This window comes from Mauremys mutica, chromosome 1 (genome assembly GCF_020497125.1).
Source record: "Mauremys mutica isolate MM-2020 ecotype Southern chromosome 1, ASM2049712v1, whole genome shotgun sequence".
NCBI classification, from domain to species: Eukaryota; Metazoa; Chordata; order Testudines; family Geoemydidae; genus Mauremys; species Mauremys mutica.
The window spans coordinates 304241458-304266473 of record NC_059072.1 but is presented as its reverse complement, the minus strand read 5'-3'; the positions used below and the strand labels follow the sequence as shown (position 1 = coordinate 304266473).

Genomic DNA, 25016 nt, shown 5'->3' with positions numbered 1-25016 from the left:
TTTGCTGACGATATTTCTACCTCTCTAGGTCCCTTTATTAGTCATCACTACTTTCTTCAGTCTTCCAGCTAGCTTTCCATCCACATGGCAGCACTCATAACCAAATCAATTTCAATTCGTTTTTCCAACTAAAATTTCAAGATGCTATCAAATGATGTACCAGAATCCAGATCTTAGATGTACTTCATTCACTAGTTTAGTAAATGTATTAAAAGGTGATCATGTTCATGTGGCATGACATTCTTTATAAACTCATTCTGCTTATTCTTTATGGCCGTTATAAATGTTTACATCCAGTGTACCTAGGAAGGCATGACATGTTACAGAATTTTATAAACTTCGAAAGAAAATTACTTATCTAATGAATATTCCTTCTATAAACTGAGTGTGTTCTGAAGTGTTTTATGTTGTCCCCACATCATTCCTCCTGTTTGAAACTTCTTAGCTTGGACACAAAGGGTGCCCCTATGATTTTCACTATTGTATTCGCAATTGGGATGGATGTGGAAACTGGACCGAGACTCAAAACAAATAAATAATAATGTCCAAAAGACTTCTTAGGGGGCCATGTAATTATTCACTCAATTTAATTTTGAATGGTATAATTCGAACAGGTGTTAGGACCCTGCCTCTTCATTATGTTGTGTGTGTTCAGGAGAGTGATCAGGAAACAACTGCTATGAGGCACCACGGCGTGACAATTAACCCAGTTGAACTCTACAAATGAGATTAGGGAAAACAGGATTTTTTAAAAAATAGTTAATCAAATGCCACTGTCAAAGCCAAGGGATAAATGGGAAGTTTATATTGCCATTACAAGGAAAAAACCATAACACTCTGGAAGGAACATTCCTACAGGACTGAACACCAGAAGAACAATACATTCAATATGTAATGACAAAGGACAGATAGATGAACCAGCAAGTAGCTAGGCAACAAGAAAAGTCATCATATAAAACAAGGGCTGAATAATACTGGTGCGTTCTGCCATCAGCTCCCAAGTTTACTCTTAGCAAAAGCCAATTAGTTAAAATATTACAACCTTGGCTTCTTCCCTATAATAAAATTGCAGCGAAGAGACCATTTAGTCACACAAGATCCTTCATGAGTAAAGAAAATACAAATTTACTTTTATTATGACTATAAAGAGATGAATTTAACACAATTAGCTGCACACTCAGTACTCAGTGATGCATCTGTCTGTGCCAGATAAAGTCAGTGCTCTTACTGCTAACAACAAAATAGATCTTGTCTTTCTTAATGAAGCATCGTACATGCCTGCAGGATATTTATTGGTTTGCCATTACAGTTATCTTGTCAGACAAGTCTCAAATACACACAAAGCTTTACTCAGGGACCAAAATAGGAAGCAAAATTTTTATTTAAAAAAAACATTAAAAACAGCAAATGTCTAGTCAGATCATATAAAGCACTTTAAATTAATCTTTTGAAATTATTTACACTATTGTATATGTAAATATCTGAAACTGTACATGTTTAAACAAATCTTCATTTAGCAAACAGGCTGAATAAACTGATTGCTCTTGGAATCTTTTAAATCAGCTGTGCTAGAGCTCTCTGAGTATTTTAGAAGTGAAAAGATTTAAAACACAAGACTAACGTAATATTTTACCTTTCAGACCATTTCTGTACAATTAATTCAGCCATAACTCTGTACAGCAATCATGCACTCTTTTGTAAAACACTAGAAAAAGACCAAATGTACATATATTACAAGGCATTGGACATTATTTTACAGCCTATGTTCTTGAATAGGTAAAGGGAAGGGGTATGTTCTCTTCCTTGTTAGTTCCTTAGTTAATTTCAAAAAGTTACATGAGATCCTGTAAGTACCATTTCCATACCCCAGAGTGTCTGCTATAATGCTGCTCATGGTGGCTTTAAAATTTGCCATTTTAGTATCCAGTCAGCTGATCTGTAACAGCAAAACTGTTAAATCAAGTTACCAAAAATATGTAAAATTTCTACAACATGCAAGCTAGAGAATAAGTAAAAATCTGTCATTTAAGTCGCTATCTTGCCTTCCACGTATCTATACAATAAGGTTAGTAAAGACACTCTAAAGCCATTTTCAGTGTTTCATCCAGTTTATGGACAAGTGTTTAAGCACTTAACCTTCTGAAATGGAATATGGCAATATTGTGTATCAATCATTCATTGCATGCTGACCATAATCAGATGTTACACATAAGCATAGTTTACTGATCAGCAGGTACTTCTCTCATGACCCTAACTTACAAAGGTGCTTTTGTATTCACTCATGATCACTTCTCCTTTACACATCTTTACTCCACCACACCAGTACTGCACAAGTTCCATAGTCACAGCTTTGCCACCAGGAGCTGCTCTTCGAGCCCCTTTCCCTGGCCTACAGCATCTTAGCACTCGCTTCTGACAATGCGGCGGCACTGCTCAATCTTAAATCAGAAAAAATAAAAACCCTTAACCTGAAACCTTAAGTACCTGAAAACTTTAATGCTAAGCTTCACCTTTGCCATAAAGCCTTTAGTACATGGGCAGTTCCCCCTCACAAACATTAACAATTATATTGCACAGCTTTCCACTGCAAACCCCACATATTCATTTCATAACATGGTCAGAACTCTTTAAAGATTCTTCACTTAGAGCACTCCAGAATATCAGAGTACAGGTGTCAGTGCTAATTTCTACTAATTATTACAGGGCACCCAAAACACATGGCGTCAAATATTGCAGAACGTTCTGAAATTCAAGGGAAACAAGACAGTTTTCACAAACTAATATACTTTGAACTATGCTCTTCAAATGTATTGTGGACTAACAGGATTCTTTGGAGGGTTGAGAAAAATGAGTGTGCCTGTCAAAATGAAGTTGCAGCAACATTTGACACTCAGGTCACCATCCCATTCAAACACAGTGCACACTGACTTTTTTCAACTTTGATTTCCTGTCATTTATCTTCAGTGTGTCCCATGAAATTGCTAGTTCTTTTACTGTACACACATCTTCTCCATAAAAGGAAAAGAAGTAAGGTCTTAAATATATTTAAGTCTTAGCATTTCAATCTGAGACGTGTTTACATCTGATGGCAAGGCAGAAACTGAGCTTGGATAAAAATCTTCAGCGAGTTTGTTCCCTTAAGTTTTAGGAAAGAAAAAAACTGCCAAACAATTTGTAGAACTCAATTCTTCTGTAATTCAGTATTAAGCAGCCCGGGGAGTATTAAAGCTGATGCCTTGACAGATCCCAGTGTAAATCCTTTATTTACTTCTGGCAAATGATTGCATGTCCCCTTCACTGCCTGGCATACCACTGAGATTTACCTCAAACGGCCTGACTGTTGGGCTATTTAGACATTGACAAAAGTAGGTTCACCTGAAAGGCAAAATGAAAGCATATGTTAGCTATTGTGTTGTTACCATCAGCCAAGGTCAGGAGCAGACTTATGCTGTTTGAGCATCTAAACAAATATTCTTCAAATCTCCAAGGATTTAGAGGAACCAAGAGAACAATTAGAAGAATATTGGTCAAAAAGTGCAATCACCAGTTCTAGCTAAGTTACGGACTCTTAGTACGCAATCAATGACTTGACAAACTAGCTCTTTCAGCTGTTACAATCTATTGTATCAACACAGCTTCTAATAAAACCAAGGGGAGGAATAGCTCAGTGATTTGAGCACTGGCCTGCTAAACCCAGGGTTATGAGTTCAATTCTTGAGGGGGCCATTTATGGATCTGAGGCAAAAATCTGTCTGGGGATTGGTCCTGCTTTGAGCAGGGGGTTGGACTAGGTGACCTCCTGAGGTCCCTTCCAACCCTAATATTCTATGATCTGCATGCAATTTTAAAAGGAAGTTATGTGCAGTAGCCATTTGATAGATAATTAAGTAAATTTAAAATAGCCAAGAGGCACATTCTGAATCATTTACATTATTAATAACCCAGAAAACTTTAGCTTAAATAAACCAGAAGGGGGAGAATAAGAGAGATCCAAAATACTGGTGCATTATTGTTCATCACTAAAAGAACAGAAATCTGACTATTGTGGGAAAAATCCACCTTATCCCAGTAGATTATTCCTGCTCCATCTTCAGAGGAAGTTAATATTCTTCTCCCACTTCATGTTCCCTGTCAAAATACCCTGTGGGGAAATTCCTCCAGTCCACATATTTGATTAACAGTTTAATACTGTGTGAACAAGAATCACCAGTTGATCCCCTATACCCAAGATACCACTGATGTCCAATACTTTTTTTTTTAAAAAAGCTATGGGATCACTAAGAGCGTGGCTTATGCAGGGCCTCCTGATGCAGAGTTCCTTACACTGATTATCTTTGAGGATAAAAGCCCTTCTTAAACGTGAAATTCTGTTTGTTTCCATGATTAGCCACATTTTTCCAGCTGTCCGTTAGTTCAAATGGATCCTTGCAATTCCTTCAGAATTTGTACACACCTAGCACATCTGATCACTTCTCCAAAGAGGAAAGGTGCCCGAAGCGGGTGTAATTCACCAGAACAGTCCTTGCCATGACCTTGTACAATAAAATCCCAACGCTGCATGTCTTAATCACTAATCTCAGTTTTAAAACTGTTTAATAGATATTTGTAAAAACTAAACAATTGTATTTGCTCAGGGTTTAGTGTTCAAATTAATTCTGGATTTTCAAAGAATCAGAAAAGAGGAATATGAATAAAAATTAGGCAAAATGGAAAAGCAGGTTAATTAAAAAATGTGAGCTAGTCATGCAAAAATGAGTAATCTGTAAAATAAGGAGCTTCACTTTATACCTGTTCCATTGATGGACAAGCTATGATCTGGAGATCTTCATTGCTAAATTCTTCCTTTAACAAAGCATGGAGTTTCTGGAACACTTGCTGAATATTATTCTTTATAAAGGAAAGAAAAACATTTAGTGTTGGAATAGCACAAGATCTGTCTCAAATATGAAACAAACTGAACATCATGTGTACCAAACAGCCTCTGAAGTGAATGGAGAAGTGTGTGTGGTAGAACTCTGTGCTCTTAAAAGTGGTTCTCCTCTAAAAAGTAACTCTAAAAACAGCATGGAGAGGTTTCCTTATCTATTATATGACTACTCCAGATCATACGTACTATGTTAACAAGTAAAAGATGGGGGTGGGGGGGTTCCTTAACACTTAGCCTTGTACACTTAACCTGGCATCTAAGAACCATGCTGGGTTTTCTTGTGTGTGCACATTCACCAGCAACAGGTCCTCTGTTAAACCTGGGCAACCCTCATTGGCTTTGATCGGTCTGCACAGGTGTACCTGACTGGACTTACCAAAGAAGAAACAGAATCCAGACAACTCTCTCAATACAATGTTTGCTGTGCACACTGGGTAGGAGTAAAAGCAATATACATTTATTTTCTTTACTCTGAATACTTACATCAGGTCTGTAGAATAAGGTTCCATTTTTACATGGTCCCTTTTCAGAGCAAAGCCACACTATGATTTATGATACCCTAGACTGCTTACTTATTACAAGCATGGTGTCCAGATTACTGTCTGGATTTCTAATGTACAATAACGCACATATAAGAATATGTAATGGACAAAAGCAACAGAAATTCAGAAAATCTTGTCAAAGTTAACAAGAAAAATAAATAATCGTCTAATAAAGAAACTTAGAAACAGCTACATTAATTCATTCCTACAAAAAATAAATGAGCTTACAAAGCACACTTTCAGAATCTATTCAACTATGTTAAGGTTGGCCAATCTATGGAAAGTATGCTGATGTATACACTAACAATACTTACCCTAATTGGCTTAAACAAAATGAATTCAGTGTCCTTATTGGCCAAGTATAATGACATGCTTCGTAACACTGATGGCAGCTTCGTTTTTATTGTCTTATAAGTGGAAGACACTAAATCATTGACCTTTGCTGGAAATAAAATTTAAAATGATTAGACACAAATATTTGCTCCTGCTGGTTGAAAGTCTATGTTCCAAATGATCCCCTCTATTTTTTCCCTACTTTATGCACATCATCACCCCACACCCCTCTGAATCCCCAAAATCACACTCACTACCCTTCAGTGGTAAAAAGCCTTGATAAGACTCCTCCCTTCAAGGTTCCTTATTTAGTTGGAGATGTGACTGTTGGGCAATACTCAGCCCAAGAAAAGAAAATAGTACTTTGCAAGATTTCTTTAAAGAGCTCGTGCCTGGTCTTCATGGAGACAGCGCACATAGAACTAACCGTATGCTTGAGACAGCTATGCAGCCTACCATCACAGGAATGCTGTGCTGGATTAAAACGTGTTTTCTATATTGTTGCTACATACTTTTAATGCCATTTTCAAAGAGACTTGAAAAAAACATGGGGAAATATTCACAAACTTTGGGGGAAAAAAGGGTTACATCTTTTTTTTACTCTTGCAAGCTTTTGTATTTTCCTTTCCCTTCTCTGGCCTCCGAGAAATCTGACAGCATGGCAAATAGCTCATTGAGATTGTCCTACATACCAGGTGCTTCTTGAAATTTCATTTAAGATAAACAGGTTCTCATTTGCAAACATGCTATGTTCACATTTGCAATTACGTACAGAATCACAAAGCAAATGTTAAGACATAAGCTAGAAACTATAGCCAAGAGTTCCAATTAGCAGCAAGATTGTTTGACCTGCAATGAGGCAGCACTGAATTTTGAAGAAACGTGTCAGGCTTTGCATTTTAAGAACTTAGTACAACTAAAGGTTCAGATCTATGACACAAAGATTCAGATTTCTAGATCTACTTGTTGTAAATATCACAAAATATTAACTCCTCAAACCCAACAAAGGTTCCTAGGAAGTGTTTTCATTTGAGCTCTTAATATGAAGGAATTTGTAGTTGGCTTCTCACTTTGCATATTCTCAAGAGTTGAAAATGTAATGTATTTACAAAACTATAAACAATAAGCCTCAAAGTAATATTCAGTAATCCCTTTGGTATAGAAGCAGGAGCTTTACCTTAATCTAAATCAAGGTAACTATCAAGTACACTGTGCATTAAATGGTCATCACATGAAAACTGCATTTCAACAGTCACATCTTCAACACTGTTTAATGCACCCACACACTGCACAAATTAAACTTATGTTTTGAAGTTTTTCAGATATTTAAAGTCACCTACAGGATATGGAAGAGGAAGCTCTCTGGTATTAGATACTGAAACTAACACAATTGTTGAAAATACTTTGGCCATGTAAAACTAAAAACTAAACCAAGTAAAAAACTAAAGCGATGGAGAGCTGTTGTGTGCTTGGCACTATGAAAATCAGAAAAGTTCCTAAATACGGAGTACGGAACCTAACGTTTTAGGCTAATTTTGAAAGTCATGGCCTAGTAGAACAGAAAACAAATTACTTCCTGAAATGGTCTAGCCCAGAATGCATTTTGTATTGCTTTAATGTTCTCAAAAGTGATAACTAGAAAGGTTGTTTGGCTAAGTGGAATAGTTTTCAAAACAAGTTCTAGAAAAGTGGGAACTAAAACAAACTGTCATCTATTAGCCAATATACTACCCTACAAGAGCCTCAGTAAGACTATCCTGGAGAAAATGAAAAATGTAAAGCAAAGGAATACCTGGTTGTGCCCAAGGCTGCTGTGAAAGGTTGTATTTGGGACCTCCTTGACTGGCCATTGCTTTTAATGCAGCAACCTAAAACAATGAGAAATTTTTGTTTCCATTGGTATCAAAAAGTGAAATCATATCAAACAAGCCAGTAACATTTAAATAAATCTCTTAAAATTTCTAGTCTGAGACAGTTTTTTTCCTTTCTTGTATATTTTGATTGAGGATATAAATAGAAGGAAAGTCAAGTCATGACAAATGCAATTCCAAAAACAACAGTGTAAGATTTCTGCTCCATATTTATTTATACAATTAATAGGAGGCTAATTTAATCTTGATAATACTTATGCCTGCCATAAATGAAAAGGGAAGCAAAACGAGATACATTAACTATTTCACAAGAATCTGTAGCTACATAAAAGAAAAGACTAAGCCCTTAAACGGAAAAGTGTACCTAGTCAATCTTGGCCAAAAAAAATGCAAATGCAGCAGTCAAACCCATGTAGGCATCTTAACATGCTGAGTTGTCAGAATGTCTTACTGTACAATATAAAAACTCTTCTCACAACTGAAATTAGAAATGGGGCCAGATTTACAAATATATGCAGACGCCTACAGATAGGCACTTTTGTATATCCCACTGGGGGCCTAAGTAAGCTAGGTGCGTAAATCCTATTGAAAATCATAGGAATTATGCACCTAACTCACTTAGGCATGTTTGTAAATCTCACTAGGCACCTATCTCCACCGTTAGGCATCTAAATATTTCATCTAGTCCATGGACCAAGGCACTTTTTTAAAGAAGCAGCAAAGAATCCTGTGGCACCTTATAGACTAACAGACGTTTTGCAGCATGAGCTGTCGTTGGTGAATACCCACTTCTTCGGATGCAAGTAGTGGAACTTTCCAGGGGCAGGTTTATATATGCAAGGAAGAAGCAAGCTAGAGATAATTCCCACTACTTGCATCTGAAGAAGTGGGTATTCACCCACGAAAGCTCATGCTGCAAAACGTCTGTTAAACTATAAGGTGCCACAGGATTCTTTGCTGCTTCTACAGAACCGGACTAACACGGCTACCCCTCTGATACTTTTTTAAAGTAAATTCACTGTTGTAATGTTCTGAACTCCCAAAAGCAAGGAAACTGGATAACTTTGGTGTTAGTGCAACCATCAGTCTTGAGGTGTCACGATCCTCATGATAAACCTGTTTGTGTGCAGTTATACTAAAGACGTTACAAATATGAGGACTCATAACAATGCAGCGTGTCCAGTGCTTTTCCTCTTCAAAGCACTTTACAAACATCATTTCTATTGTACGATCTTTCCACACTGACCTTGCATATAAAAAGAACTTCCAGAGAACAAACTCAGCATTAATACTGCTTCAGAGATGTACACTGAACAGAAAGGAAGCTTTGCTGAACCCTCCTTCAAACAGACACATTTACTGCTTAAAGTCTACCATACAGAAAGTGTTACTATAAAAAAGTCTGACAAATGTTACCTCCATGGATCTCTTGCCTCCATCTCAACAGTACATCAGGAGAAAACAAGTTATTTAATATAGACTACTTCTATCTGCCAAGGATAAGAACACTATTCTTCCATGAAAAACACTGCCCTAAATGCACTGTGTTACAATCTCTCACACTGCAAATAAAGTTTGTATTGCCATTCTAAGCGAGACTATTAGGGTTTATTCCCAGGTATGTTCGCTTGGTTGGCTTTAGTTCGTGTTCATAACTTAAAATGTGACATGGTAATTCTGTTATTAAAGCTTTCAATACCATATTCATAAAAATTGTGCAAAAACTATGTTAAGAAAATAAACGGTTGCAAAGTCAATCATGTAGAAGTTAGGAAATTACAAACTATCGTAATGCATTTGAACATGCAGCCTTAATTCTGGCATTTCCTAACTTTTCGGTGCTTGACTTTATACATAAAAAACTGCTAAATTAACATTATGATGTCTGCAATACCCTGGGTTTTTAAAAAAGCAAACTGAAAACAAATTCCATCATATTAACACCCACATGGTTCATCAGCAGGATCAGAACCTTAATATCCACTGCAGAGATCTCTGCCACTTGAACTAAGAATAACTGGCAGCAATAGTAGAGTGTCATCCTCCATGTGGACAAACACAAGAGGGGAATGAGACGTATTTGCTAGTGTATAGTTACTGACAGCGGAAGAATGACCAAACTCAAGAATCTTGGGTTCCATTCCAAGTTAGTGGTTACAGACCCTTCTGCCCCAGTCTCCCCACCCTACCACCCCGTTCATCCGAATCCTCTCTCTTCCTCTTCTCCTGTGGCAGGAGCAGCACTTGCAAAGAAAAGCCCTGCTCACCCCATATGTTCACGGGCTTGGGCATTCCAAATACTGACAGACTCTTTCAAGAATGTAACTAATTTAATTAACTATCACACTCTAAGCCTCTAAGCACATGACATCTGTGATTATACACTCAGTAAAATTTGGCTGGCTTGTCATGAAACAGAAAAACGTAAATCCCCGGCACCAAGGGCACCCGCTTTCCCCCGCCCCGGCTAAATTTCACGTCCCTGCTCCAAAGCACTGAATTATGTCCCTGCTCTAAAGCACTGAGGCAATGCAGCTTCTCAATGAAACAGCATGAGAATTATTTTTAACGTGGGCAAAATATATGTTTCCCTAATCTCATTCTCAGCAATGGCGGAACAATTTCTGCTGAGGTTATAAGCAACTGAAAACAAAGTCTTATCATGGGAAGCATCAGGCAGCCTTAAGTATAGGCTGCTCTACCAGCCCCGTCTATTATAAAATGAACATTAAACAAATTTAAATACAAATTAATCCTGCCATTTCAGGAAAAAATATTTCAGTCAACACAGTGAATACATAGCCTCTTTGTACCTTTGACATGAACTCCTCCAGCTGCTCTATAAACTGTTTGGTTTGCTGCTGAATAAACTGCTCACAAGCTGATTTCAGGTGGTGGTCTACATCTTTCTTAGAGTCAATATAATGTTCTCTGATCTCTGGAGTACCCTTGAACATAAGACAATTATCTTCTTTTTATTTGCCCAGAAATCACCACACATTTAAACAAAATGAGATTTTTTTTCCTACGCGGAGTTAACAAAAAGACTCCATATTACCTCCAATAAGAACTGTATCAGTGCGTTGTTGCTGTTTAGCCTAAAAAATCTTGGAACAGTCTTTGGGTTCAGGATTTTAAATGCTGCATCTGTGAAGCAGAAAGTCGACCAGACTGTAAATGTACAGGATTCAGCCAGAGTAATTTAAACAGAAATACTTAATTTCTTCATTACAATGGCATGGCATGATTACTACTATTTGTTATTAAAGTAACACCCAAGGCTCCAATCAGATGAGTGTCCCTCGTGCTAGCCCCAATACAACATCAAAATAGGGAGTCCACACACTGGGGAGCTTACAATGACCTCACCGCACATTAAGCAGTGGTGCCCCTTGTTTGGCTTATCAGAGAAGGTGTGTTGCCCCTTTAAGGATTAGAGAGCCAGCAAGACACATGCTAAGTAGAGGCTGCTCCAGGTCAGGTCAGCATGGGAATGCAGACCCATTTCCCTCTGCTCCCCAGGTGATCGGAAGAGAAGGGGACTATTTACACCCATATTCGTGCAGTACAAACCCTCTTTTTCACTTGGACCAGGCTGAGCAGCACTCACCCTCCCATCCATGGGAAGAGTTGAAATACCAGATTTCATCATGATCTGCGGTGGGCATTACACTAATCAAGCCTTTCTCGGGGGGCGGGGGCAGGGAGGGAGAGAGGAGGGCGCGGCTGGGAAGGAATTTTTCCCTCACTTCCAGAATGGCCAAAGAGAGGTGGTTCTTTTTACCTTCCCCCAGGAAGTTGGGGGCTTAGTAGGATGAACAAGTGAAAGGGGGGGGGGTTTAGCCTGTGATGTCACAACTCATGATATAAGCTTGGGGCGGATGCCCACTGCAGCTCTTTTGTAGGGAAGGGATACGGTGATCAGACAAAATGGTTTGGGAAATTATTTAAAGGAGGTATTCTTTAAAGGAGTAGAAATTGAGGGCTTGGGGCTCCAATGACTGGTATGGCAGGGAGTCAACCCCCCTCCTTTACAGCCCCTTTTAATACTCATTCAAAGGGGGGTGGGGTCCCAGCAGCAGGTTGGCTGAGGACTGATAGGAAAGGGGGAGGGCTGGGTAGATGTAAGTGATTATGGAAGTACCTGCCCTGTACACTTATCTGCCAGCTACTCTCAGGCATTTAGGAATAAAATTGCAGGCTAATTAAACCACATCCAGAGTCTCCTGTCCTCCTCCTGGTATAGCCAGACAACCTAATATTTGCTAGTGCCAGCAACGTAAATGGGCTGTACAAGACAAAACCTGTTCTTACGAAGGTACACTTCAAATAGACAAATACACTATACACCAAAATGTACTCAGCCATGCAGAGAATGGTGATAGTTTAGGGACCATCCTGCAAACCCCGAGTTATATGTGAGTAGTCCTACCCATGTCAGTGGGATTATTCACAGAACTAGGGAAAGTTAGTCACCTGAGTAAAGGTTTATAGCATTAGACCCACACAGCAGTGACTGATGTGTTAGATGCATGGTGTCTGCTCATTTTTTAATAAGGGGACGGTGACAAAATTTCAGTACTGCAGTGGGTTTGTGTTTATGAGGTTTGTGGAAGTAGTGAGAAGAAAAGTAGTAATACTGATACCTGCAGTAAGTGTACTGACATATAAGTGCCAAAGAAAATGAACCCATTTCCAAAGGGGTGTGAGAGATTAAAGTGATACCATCAGTGTGAAATCTAGTCAATTTTTAAAAAAATAATTGGAAGTAGTTTCAGGTACTGCCTGTGTCCCAGAGTCCATTTGCCAATTTGTTGTTTTATATACCCGTATCTTCCTTTTATTTTTAAAAAGTGTTTCTCTCCTGTGTTGCTTTATGAAAGGCCCACACAAACAGGAGAAACTGACTATTGCAAGACTAGCTATCTTGGAAGTGCTGTTAAATGCACAAAACAAACAAAAAATATCATATTCCCTCCAATCTCTTTCAGTTATAATAATCTTAGTGTTATAAGTAATACTTAGAAGTACCTCTTTTTCAGAATGGAGCATGATTTTTAAGTTGATGATGTCTCGAACTTTAAATCCACATTTGATTTAAGTTAAGTCAATATGCAGAAAGCTTGGTCCAACCAAACCTCTTTTCTGTACTTACCAACTTCGTAAGGCACTGGCTGGTACAAAAATTTATTCATTTAAAAAAAAGATACAGAACAAACTTTTATGTCAGCCAGAACAAGACACCATAAGGACATATTTACCCTTTAACCTCCAGACAACTAGAAACCACTTAATAGGAGGGAGGTCTCATTGATGTTCAAATGCAATAGATGTAATTGTTAGTAATAAGATTCAGTAACTTCAAAGCAAAGATAAAAGTGTATTAGATGACAGAAATGAAAGGTTATTTCTTCAACTTACTCTTCTGTAATGGAAGGAGATGTTCCAGCTCCTTTTTCTCAGGTTTATGAACAGCACTGAGTCTCTCTCACCCTTCCCTTTTTTCCCCTCAAGATTTTTTTCCTCTATGCTTCATACTGCACTCTCAGGAAAACATTAACAACTACTGCCTCTTCTGGATGGCCTCTGCTCTTTATTTTTCCTTCTTACTAGATGTCTGTATGCTTCATGAAACAACTCTCACCGTGACAAATAGAAAAGTATTGACTAACTTTACAGAATAAGGAATACTTCTCTAGTCAAACTTCTACAGAAAAGACTGGGGCAATTTTAATTTTGGCCTAGGCAAGTAAGTTTCATGTTGTTAAAATCAATCTGCTAAGTAGCAGAAACAAGAAACTGCTCTGTAGAGTACAGCTAAGGATGAAAGATATTTCAGCACAATACAAATGTGAAGTTTATTTAGCAATAGTTTTTTGGTTTTGGTTTTAAACAGCATGTATGAATTAGACAGGTCAGTGGCTAAAGCACAGATACAGCACTTAATATAAATCAAAAGTACAGTAGAGTTTGTTAGAAGCATTCTGAGCTGCTCTTCTTAGTAGGTAAAACCTGTATTAGAAAGGATTAGACCAAAGCAAGACAATGTAGCAAGCATGCAGATCATTGCAGGTGAACATAAAATAAACCCACAACCTTTGCTAGCACATCAGGGGGAGGGCAAGCCCACCCAGCTCTGTCTGCCAGCACTGTGAAGTACCTCTAGTTTTCTTAAGGTCCAGGGAAATTTCCTTAATGGTGAATTCAGTGTGGAAAGGAGCAATTTGTTCACGAAGAATCAAAAGGTGTTTTATTAAGAAAAGCTGTCCATCAACCTGGGTCTAAATTACAATGAGAAAAAGAATGTCAAAAACGTAAAGAGAAATATTAATATAAGAGCACAATTGTAAGTTCTCCCAATTATGACCAGTGTCTGACACGCTACTTTTCTATATTATTTCTGATACCTCATTCAACAGAAACAGACCATTTGCATGCTCCTTAATAAACCCTGAGTACATGCTTTCTGCATTAGTGTGCAAAGCAAGCATAACTCCCACAATCTGACAAAGGCAGCCCACTCTCTTACATAGAGGATCTTTTGTTTCACATTTTATTATATTCCATACGCATTGAGAGTATGTCTATAGCCGTGCAGCTGTAGCACCATAGGGTAAACACTTCCCACACCAGCAGAAGGGTTTATTTTCCCGTTGATATAGTTAATCCACCACTCTGAGAAGCGGTAGCTAGGTTGAAGGGAAAAATTCTTCCACTGACCTAGCTGCATCTACACTGGGGTTAGGTTGACTTAACTACAGCACTCAAGACGCAAAACTTTTCTTAGCCCAGAACAACACAGCTAGCTCGATCTACTTTTTAAGTGTAGACCAGGTCTAATGTATTGTTTAATAAAATAAGGAAGTGCAAAGAGTTAAAACACAAATACTACAATCTGACAGAGCTATTGCTATTCTGTTTTTAATAGGGCTGTCAAGTGATTAATTGTGCGATACAATAATAGAATACCATTTATTTAAATATTTTTGCATGTTTTCTACATTTTCAAATATATTGATTTCAATTACAACACAATACAAAGTATACAGTGCTCTCTATATCCATTTTTGATTAAATACTTGCACTGTAAAAAAACAAAAGAAATAGTATTTTTCAATTCACCTAATACAAGCACCGTAGTGAAATCTCTATCATGAAAGTTGAACTTACAAATGTAGTTATGTACAAAAAAATAACTGCATTCAAAAATACAACAATGTAAAACTTTAGAGCCTACAAGTCCACTCAGTCTTATTTTTTGTTCAGCCAGTCGGGAAGACAAACAAGTTTGGTTACAATTTACAGGAGATAATGCTGCCTGCTTGTTTACAATGTCACCTGAAAGTGAGAACAGGCATTCTTCTGGCACTGTTGTAGCTGGCGTCAGAAGATATTTCTGTGCCAGATGTGCTAAAGATTCATGTGCCCCTTCACGCTTCAACCACCATTCCAGAGGACATGAGTCCATGCTGATGAGGGCTTCTGCTTGATAACGATCCAAAGCAGAGTGGACCAACACGTGTTCATTTTCATCATCTGAGTCAGATGCCACCAGCAGAAGGTTGATTTTCTTTTTTGGTGGTTCGGATTCTGTAGTTTCTGCATTGGAGTGTTGCTATTGTAAGACTTCTGAAAGCATGCTCCATACCTCATCCCACTCATATTTTGGACGGCACTTCAGATTCTTAAACCTTTGCTTGAGTGCTGTAGCTATTTTTAGGAATATCACATTGGTACCTTCTTTGCATTTTGTCAAATCTGAAGCGAAAGTGTTCTTAGAATGAACATGTGCTGTGTCATCATCCAAGACTGCTATAACATGAAATATATGGCAGAATGAGGGTAAAACAGAACAGGAGACATACAATACTCCCCCAAGGAGTTCAGCCACAAATTTAATTAAGGCATTTTTTTAATGATCATCATCAGCACGGAAGCATGTCCTCTGGAATGGTGGCCAAAGCATGAAGGGGCATACGAATGTTTAGCATATCTGGCACGCAAATCCCTTGTAACGCTGGCTACAAAAGTGCCAATACGAATGCCTGTTCTCACTTTCACGTGACATATTACATAAGAAGAAGGCAGTCTTATCTTCCGTAAATGTAAACAAGCGTGTTTGTCTTAGCGACTGGCTGAAGAAGTAGGACTGAGTAGACTTGTAGGCTAGTCTAAAGTTTTATATTGTTATGTTTTTGAATGCAGTTACGTAACAAAAAAAAAGTTACATTTTCACGATAAAGACTTGTATGAGGTGAATTGAAAACTACTTTCTTTTATCACTTTATATTGTTTTTTATTACAAATATTTGTACTGTAAAGTGAGCATTGTACACTTTGTATTCTGTGTTGCAATAAGAAATCAATATATTTGAAACTGTAGAAAAGCATCCAAAAATATTTAATAAATTTCAATTAACAGTGCGATTAATCACAATTAATTTTTTGAGTTAATCGCATGAGTTAAATGCAATTAATTGACTGCCCTAGTTTTTATCATTAAATGTAAAGCTTAGTTAATTTCTAAGCAGTACAACAAAGACACAGAGCGTACAAGGCCAGAGTTTACCATACTGTAGGAACCTTAACTCTTGCATTCTTTACTATTTCAGCTGTGCACTTTTAATGCTGCATACATTTTTAAATCTTGAAGATCATGCCTCATTAAAGTAAAGGAAATGGGGCTCAAGATTACACCTCTGCTGTTGCTAGGTAGGAGAGATTTTTCTCCAAGTTTAAGTTAACAAAGCAGTAACATTTGGTTTACATTACAGGCTGTACTTTGGCATTAAAAAAGAAAATATTTTAAAAGAAAAAACAATGAACAAAACTGGTGAAAAGTAAAATAAGATGAACATTTTTAATAAACCAAGACATTACTAACAATATAATATAGGAATTTGCCTCTTTTTTTTTTAAATTAATGTATGACTTAATTAACGACAGTGCTCTAATGAGTGTTAAATTAACATGCCCCAGGAGTGAAGTGCCTTATACCCTGATAGCAGGAAGTGGCGTGCCTGCACAGAACTCACTGTAGGATCAAGGCCTCAGTCTCTACAACACTTTCTATCAAGGCTGATGTAATAAAGGATATTGACACAATACCGCAGTGTTTCTCAAACTGGGGTCGCTGCTTGTGTAGGGAAAACCCCTGGGCGGGGCAGGCCGGTTTGTTTACCTGCCCCGTCCGCAGGTCCGGCCAATCGCGGCTCCCACTGGCCATTGTTCGCTGCTGCAGGCCAATGGGAGCTGCTGGAAGTGGCATGGGCCGAGGGACTTCCTGGCCGCTGCTGCCAGCTGCCCCCATTGGCCTCAGCGGCGAACCGCGGCCACTGGGAGCTGCAATTGGCCGGACCTGCGGACGGGGCAGGTAAACAAACCGGCCCGGCCCGCCAGGGGCTTTCCCTACACAAGCGGCGACCCCAGTTTGAGAAACACTGCAGTACCAAATAACTGCAGAACTCTGAACAAGCTGCATATGAAAGATAATAATTTACATAAATTTTAAGGAAAATTTTCCCATATCATTGGATTCCCCTAAATCTATTATTTTCATGAATTATGCTTTTAAAATGACACTTGAAAAAAAAAAGTAGGTGTATTTCAAACCAATTCCTGATCTGTGCAATTACAACTAGCTTAGGCAACTGAAACAAAGGGACTTTTTTTTTTTTAATAAATTCTAAATACTTTTTGCCATTTATACAATCCACTAAGTTTGGTCTATTATTATAGCCCACAAAAAATTGTGTGTGTGTAGCAATTTATCTTCTGGCTTTTATGAATTAGCAACAACACTCCAATATTTGTGTTCAATAAACTGGAGAGAAACATTTACATTAAAACATATTTTCAATGAAATTTAAGAAAGTGTTTTCACAAATATTTTTATTATATAGAACACCAACTAAATTGATAGTGTCCCATTAAAAAGGAATGATAGATAAGAGCACCTCCTTTCATTGTACAGACCAATATTTGCAAGGAACAGTCTTATCAACTAGCCCAGTAGGGGACTTAATACTCAGTATAACACATGCAAGTCCAGTAAACAAGATATAAGACACAGAGAAATATTAGGTGCAGAGATTAGAGGAATCCCACTTTAGTCTATTGTTTCGCTGAGTCATACGAGTTACACTAGCCTATAACCTTTATCTCTACGATTTTTAAGTTTAGTTTTTCAGCATGGTTTGTGTATGCATCATTTTCTCTGCTTTACCACATCTTATATCACAGTGGAATGCAAGCAATTCCCATGGATCTATGGGGACAGGGACAGACAATGTATTTTAATGAGATTTCAACAGAATTCTGGACAACTCTTTAAGGGCCTTCATTATATATGAAAGAAGCTTTCCTAATGAACACTACTACATTCTAGAAAGATAACTTTGCCTGACCTTATTTTTGGAAATTGAATCCGCAGCTCCCAGCAGTGAGTGAATACAGGCAGATAAAGCCTCTTGTGATAATCCTTGGAATACTGCCCTCTAGAGGGAGGAAAAAAATGTTTGTCAACCTTCTACATAGCTTAAAGAACATCCAGGATTCTGAAGTCAATGGTTCCGCTCACAATGCATAAAGTTAAGCACATACGTAAGTGTACTGGGTTGAAGCCACATTATCAGGGAACCCACAAATATAAAAGCTTTTATTAACACGTAAACAGACTGGATATGGTGGGTACAAAATTAAGCAACTAAAATAAGGAATATACTACATATACTACAAATTTTAACAGAGTTTGTAACCAGTTAGTGACATGGTTGCTCTGAATATGGTTTGTGTCCTTATACACCACATGGTTAACACTCTATTAGTAACCAGGGCACTTAAACAGTGTTTTGCCCTTGCCAGTCGCCTAGGTTAGAACATGCCTGTCTTCCTGTAATTATTCAGAACACTACTTTTGCAGTGTAGATGTCACCACCTGACTGAGCTGGAAAACCAATTTGGCTAGTCCTCCTTTCTCACAGCTCTCTTGGGTAGTAGGACATCTCATATTGCATTGCTCCACATGCTGCTGGTGCCACTCTGTGTGCATACTTCTGAGCACTCTACCCCTGCTTAGGTAATATAGGATAGTTACCCAGATTTTCCCAGAATACACTGATACAGAGTAAGGTGTGGACACACAAGACACTCTGTTGCATCATGGAAAAAAAGTGTGTGAACTTGGCTCCACTGTGTTAGCTGTAAACAGTCAAATGAGAGTGTCACAAAAACTGGTTACAAAAACACTTTTGTACATGTAGCATAGCCAGGGCTTTAGATACTCAATAATACATGTAAAGCATCAGATTTTCAAAAGGTTCACTGAAAACTGTATGCTGATCAGTGATCCCTGCTTCTTCATACACACACTCTCTTATAATTGGGCTATGTAAATAATTCCAAACTGCATTTTCTTTCTTTCAAACAGTGGGCTCCAACCAAAAACATTACTATTTTTACTGAGATTAACATCAAAGTGTTAATTATTTTAATGATTATATTTTTCCATATTCCATTTGACACCTCCCACACTTTCACAAATTATGCCTCTCAAATAAGGATTTCTTCAAAAGTGTTAAAGTAGCCCTTTTGCTGTGTCTCTTATCAACTGAGTAAAAACAAAAATCAACATACAGCAAAAATGCATGTGTTCCCTGGGTTTCTCAGAGATTTACCAGCCTTTTTGTAGTTATGTTAAATGGCAATCTAGGTATGGAACTTGCCCTTTAAGAGTAGATTATCTGAATAAGTATTTCTTGAATCTCCATGAACAGAGTGTTTTACTGTATCTGCTATTATTAGATGTGTTTTACACAGATTCACGCTGTTGCATACTTTCATATACTTTAAGGCAGGGGTTCTCAGGAAACAAATTTGGTGGCCTCAGAGTGCGGCCACCAACTCTTGCTGGTGGCCGCTCTCACGTTTTTTCCTAAAATACTTAATTATTTAGGAAAAACAAATAAATATGCACATAAACACATCCAAATCATTGTAACTTATTTATTGCTAACTAGTAAGTCTGTTGGGAAAAGTGATATTTACAAACGTACAAGTATTGCTTTTCACAGCAGAATTACTCAGCCCTGCCAAGCCTGGGGACAAACGAAGCCCTGGATGGGGGCTCAGGGGAGGCAGCAGGGGGCTGGAGCCTGAAGCCCCACAGCTGGAACCTGGACCCTGCCGCTGAGCAGCTACAGCCCGGGGCTGGAGCCCGAAGCCCCCTGCAGAGCCTGCTGCCCCACCACTCCAGGGCTGAAGCCCAAAGCCTGAGCCCCTCTGCCCTTGGGAAGGTGGGGAATTCACGGGCTGCCTGCTCCTTCAGCATTGTACCCCAGGTGTCTCCAGAGGGGGGAAGGGCCCAACCGCTGCTGGCGACCCCAGCAATAAACACCAAGGCAGTGCATCCAGGAGCAACAGGGAGTCAAAGGGGCTGCCATATTGCGCCCCCACCCATCACAACCCAGGAGGCTGTGGCCACAAGAAAAGCCCCTGGTGGCCACATTTGAGAAACGCTGCTTAAAGTAGTCTTATTTTTTTAAAGCTACTAAAAATGTGGTGCAAAAGATTTAAACCATTTTCTAAGGTAACTATAGATTATTCAATTTTAAGGCCAGAAGGGACCATTAGGATCATCTAGTCTGATCGCATGCATATCACAGGCCACAGAATTTCACCCAATAAATTCTACATGAATCCCATAACTTGACTGAGCTGGAGCATTTTTACTTTATTTTTTTGGTCTGTGAGGTACATGACTTTTTAAACATTACCTGTTGAAAAATCTTAGTAAGATGGCAAATGCAATTTTGGACCTGATTTGGTACTTAATTTCTAAATTTACATGTGCAAAATCACTTGTCTTTGACCAATCAGCAATTTTCCAATTCACTTATTTTATATGAAGAGACCAGTAAAAAAGGCAACAGCTAACAAAAGATAAATATTAATGTTTTACAGTTATTTTAGACAAAAATATCTACAATTTGTAGTATATTCTTTTCTACTTTAAATTAAAATGGTACAGTAAGATAAAAGAAGAGGTGAAGTTCGTGCATACATCTATACATCTGTACAGTTTAGAGAGACACACTAGAGTCCTTCTGACTGTGGGATACCACATTCCATGCAGATCTGCTGGTGAAATCAAAGTCTGCGGTCTGGGATTAAGGGATTCTGCTGTACCTATTTAAAGGTAGAAAACACACATTAAAAAGTTATTACTCTTTCCTTCCATCTGAAAACAATATGTAGTGAGTGTTATTTAATGCTGACCTCCACAGGAATGTCATACATTACAAAATTACTTTGTTTTCAACCTCCTCAGAGGGAAGAAACCTGACTTCCAGTATATACATGCACAGAGTATGCAGGCAGCTGTGTAGAGTTTGAATTCATCTTGAAAATGTACTGGGTAATCTTGAATTGGTGTATATACTCTGAAACATGTATTTAAGGAGAGGGCATACGTGGTTATCAGAAAAACAAAAGCCTGCCCTCCTAAATTAAAAAATTGCTAAAAGACATTTGAAAATAACTTTGCTACCACACTCATTCTTCAGGCCATCAGGTGCAGTCAGTGACCCATCCCTGAGACAGCGTATCTTCCTTCACCCAATGACAATCATCTAATCCTTCACCCCTGGCCAATTTAACATGTACTACTGACTGCCCAAAGGAGATCTAGTTCATCCTTTGTTAAATGTATTACTTTTATAGGCATTTCTCTGGAAGTCACTGTAGTATCCTAGCTGCTAAAAGGATGTGATGCATAACTACTGAAGACAGTTATGGGGGGGAAAAAACAGTGGACAAAATATAGGAGGGTTGCTCACAGGGCTTTAACAGGAACTCAGAGGGAGGGGAGAAAAGGAACAATATTGAATGAGTTTACTTTGCTATTCTTTCCTTGCTGTACAGTAGATGATCTGAGGAGATTTAACATAGTTGAAATATAGAATTTAGAACCCATGCTAATATGACATTGTCAGCTGTTAGGACAGAGAACAATGATTTTGTCATGCAGATTTTATTAAAAGTCACAGTCCTGTTACAAGAGCACCCTTAATGGCAGAGGAGGTACAAAACCATCTATGCACATTCAGATTGGGTTTCCCTAATAATTGGTAGTGGAGAGCCTCATAGAACTCATCTTTCCCCTAGATTTTGGGGCAACTACTAGTTAACCTCGGTGACAACCATTTTCAAAAATAAAAAATAAAGGAAGTCAACAGAACCAGTCATGGAACAAAAGCCTGCAATGTCCTGGTGTGGGGATAATCTAACAATCTCTTACATTTGTGCAGTTCCTACCATTTGCTCAAGTCTAGACTTGTGTGTTCTAGTCTAGGTCTTTGGTGTGTGTCAGCCTGGTATGTTCACAGTAGGAAACCGTGATAAATTCATGGAATAGTGAAGACAACTGCCAGAGCTAGAAAGATACAACTGGGAAGCAGAATATTAATAAGTGAGTAAACTGTAGTAAGATGGAGGGGAAAAAAGTAATCTAGGGATTCCAGGCACATTTAAAGGCATGTAAGCAGTACTCAGGTGGAGTTCTGGTGTTAACAAAATCAAATGTCATAGAATTAATTCTTTATAAATGTATAAAAACATGGATCCCAAAATAAGGTTTTAAAATTCATAGACTAAGGGCAGGTCTACACTACGGGGGAAAATCGATATAAGATACGCAACTTCAGCTACGTGAATAACGTAGCTGAAGTCGAAGTATCTTATATCGATTTACCTACCGTCCTCACGGCGCAGGATCGATGTCCGCAGCTCCCCATGTCGACTCCGCTACCGCCGTTCGGGTTGGTGGAGTTACAGAGTCGACAGGAGTGCGTTCGGGGATCGATATATCGCGTCTAGATGAGACGCGATATATCGATCCCCGAGAAATCAATTGCTACCCGCCGATACGGCGGGTAGTGAAGACGTACCCTATATAATGAATTATTGCAATAACTAGACTACAAGTTAATGAAATTGGTTAAGAAAAACATTAAAGGAAGCAATCACTGTCTGATTCTATGTTTTAAACAGGAAAACATTCTTGAACTACAACTTCCAAAGCGCTCACGTAACACACATGCCAGAATCATATAAAACTCATTCTTCTCATGTGAGCTCAGCTCTTTATTATACGTCATACAAAAAAAAAAAGCTATGCTCCTTGACAACAGGAGTAAGTATTTCACAGAATGAATGTGTTTGTAGTACAGACGTGCCACAATCACCATCACAGGATTATGGCAGATAATAAACACACTGAAAATCCAGTTCCTGACGTTTTCCGGGAAGACACATTTTAAAAGTTTAAACAAAAATTCTTGAGTCAAAGTTCCTTTTATGCAAACTCTTCACAAAATTCTCCAAATACTTGAAAAAAAAATTTTTTATTAAAGTAAATATAATTTTCTCATTATTTGCTTATCTTAATGCCCACTATGCCCATTTTACTACTTCATTTGATGATATAAAATATATTCCCAGGCATACCAGATTTAATTAGGTTGCAGGACTCTGGATCTTCTAGCCGCACATCCGAAAATGAAGCATCAGAAGGCAACTTCTTCTGTTCGTCTTTTAAACTTTGTGCAATTTGCTGCAGGGGAAGATATATCATGCAACTATTACATTAAACAATTTTTTTTAAAGAAGAATCTGTAACTTATGTTTACTATGTAGAAAAAAGTTGTATTAATGTGTCCACCCTAACTGGATTTTCCTGGCAAAACTAGATAACTGAACAAATGTTGCTGCTGCTAAATGGAGCTGGTCAGGAATTTTTTCCACAATTTTTTTTTGTTTTAAATCAGAAAATGCTAATTCATCAAAACCTAAACTGTTTGTGGGAAAGGGCTGATTCTGAATTTTCCATTGTGAAAAAAATTTGAAAATTCAGAGAAGTGCTCAGCAAATAGAGTAACTTTGATTTAACACTATATTACATGAGGGCTGCAAGATATTCATTTTTTCCTGCTGCTATTTGCTATGCTAGGTTCAGCTGCAACCTTAAAACAGAGATCACGATTGTCTAAATGTGTCATTTTGACACTTTCCAAATGAAAAAGTTCCTTTGTAAGTCTAAAACTAACTGAAGTGTTTGGACAGATCCAATCCAAAAAATTCAGATTTGGGCTAGTGAAAATTTGAGTTTGTCTTGATTCAGGATGAGAAAATTTTTCAAAAATCTCAAAAATTCTGCCAGACCTACAAACTAAACCTGGACTCAGTCAAGCTGGGTTTGTTTCTTCTCACACTCCAACACCAGTAATCAAGGTTCTGTAGGTCAGTTTAGGCCCTCTGTTACACCTGGGCAGCAGTAAAGCCTTCTAATATTGGCTCAGTGACCCGTGTGATCTTATTGCCTTTAACTGGTTTGCACAAATGTAAACAATTGAATCTCAAGCAAACAACTCTGCTGATGAGCCAGAAGGAACAGACACTGGGCTCACTTTGTTAGCTGTGTTACCTTTGTTAGGGCTAACAGAAGTAAAAGACAAAAATATGTCCCTAAAGTAAATATAATTGCATACAAATGCATAACAGATATATCCAGTAAAGAGGTGCCATTTTGACAGTTACTTGCCACATTTTAAGTCATTTTTCCTTGATTTAAAAAATGGCATCTCCAGTATGTAAAAAATATTCAAAGAATGACCGAAGACAGTAGTTAATTGTAAAGTGATATACCGTATGTACTCATTCGTAAGCCGAATATGTTTGGTAAAAAAGTGACGTATCAAAGAGTGGGGGTCAGTTTATAGATGGGTCTACACCAAAATTTGATGACATTAAACTCTATGGAATCATTGAATTGAATATCTAATACACTGTCGTTTTGTTAACCTGGAGCATCTGCAGGCATGGAGCCCCTCAGCTCCCTGTGGCCGCGGTTCACTGTTCCCAGCCAATGGTGTGCCACTTCCCGCAGCTCCCATTGGCTGGGAACGGCAAACCGCAGACACTGGGAGTTGAAGGGCTCCGTGCCTGCAGACGCACCAAGTAAACAAAACATCCCAACCCGCCAGCAGCTTACCCCGACGGGCTGGGAGCCAAAGTTTGCCAACCCCTGAAATATAGGGTCGGCTTATGAAAGGGTCATACAGTTTTTGCTATTTTTACCTAACCATCTTGGGGGGTCGGCTTACAAACGAACGGGCTAATGAACGAGTATGTATGGTATGTTTTAATATGAGGGTGGTTTCATTAAGCAAAGTTACTGTAATTGTTACTGTTGGGCCAAAATACATAAATATATCCACGTACTGTGAAAGAAATATTCTTTATATTTTTAAAATATGAAAAGCAACACAACATGGAGAATGAAAAATC

At 38.3% G+C, this 25016-nt stretch overlaps 1 protein-coding gene across 2 annotated transcripts in view; it reads right to left on the bottom strand.

The window, feature by feature from the left end:
• Positions 1-1363: 1363 nt before the first annotated feature.
• The window catches only part of COG3 (component of oligomeric golgi complex 3), a 45511-nt gene continuing 21858 nt past the window's right edge, over positions 1364-25016 (bottom strand). For both annotated transcript variants that reach the window (XM_045013209.1, XM_045013201.1), the window contains exons 14-23: positions 23178-23283; positions 20734-20858; positions 18080-18169; positions 13834-13954; positions 10732-10820; positions 10487-10621; positions 7595-7670; positions 5784-5911; positions 4789-4887; positions 1364-3375 (exon numbers count right to left, since the gene is read on the bottom strand). In XM_045013209.1, coding sequence (XP_044869144.1) covers positions 3346-3375; positions 4789-4887; positions 5784-5911; positions 7595-7670; positions 10487-10621; positions 10732-10820; positions 13834-13954; positions 18080-18169; positions 20734-20858; positions 23178-23283 — 999 coding nt within the window. In that variant the 3' untranslated portion in view covers positions 1364-3345. The remainder of the gene's footprint in view (positions 3376-4788; positions 4888-5783; positions 5912-7594; positions 7671-10486; positions 10622-10731; positions 10821-13833; positions 13955-18079; positions 18170-20733; positions 20859-23177; positions 23284-25016) is intronic.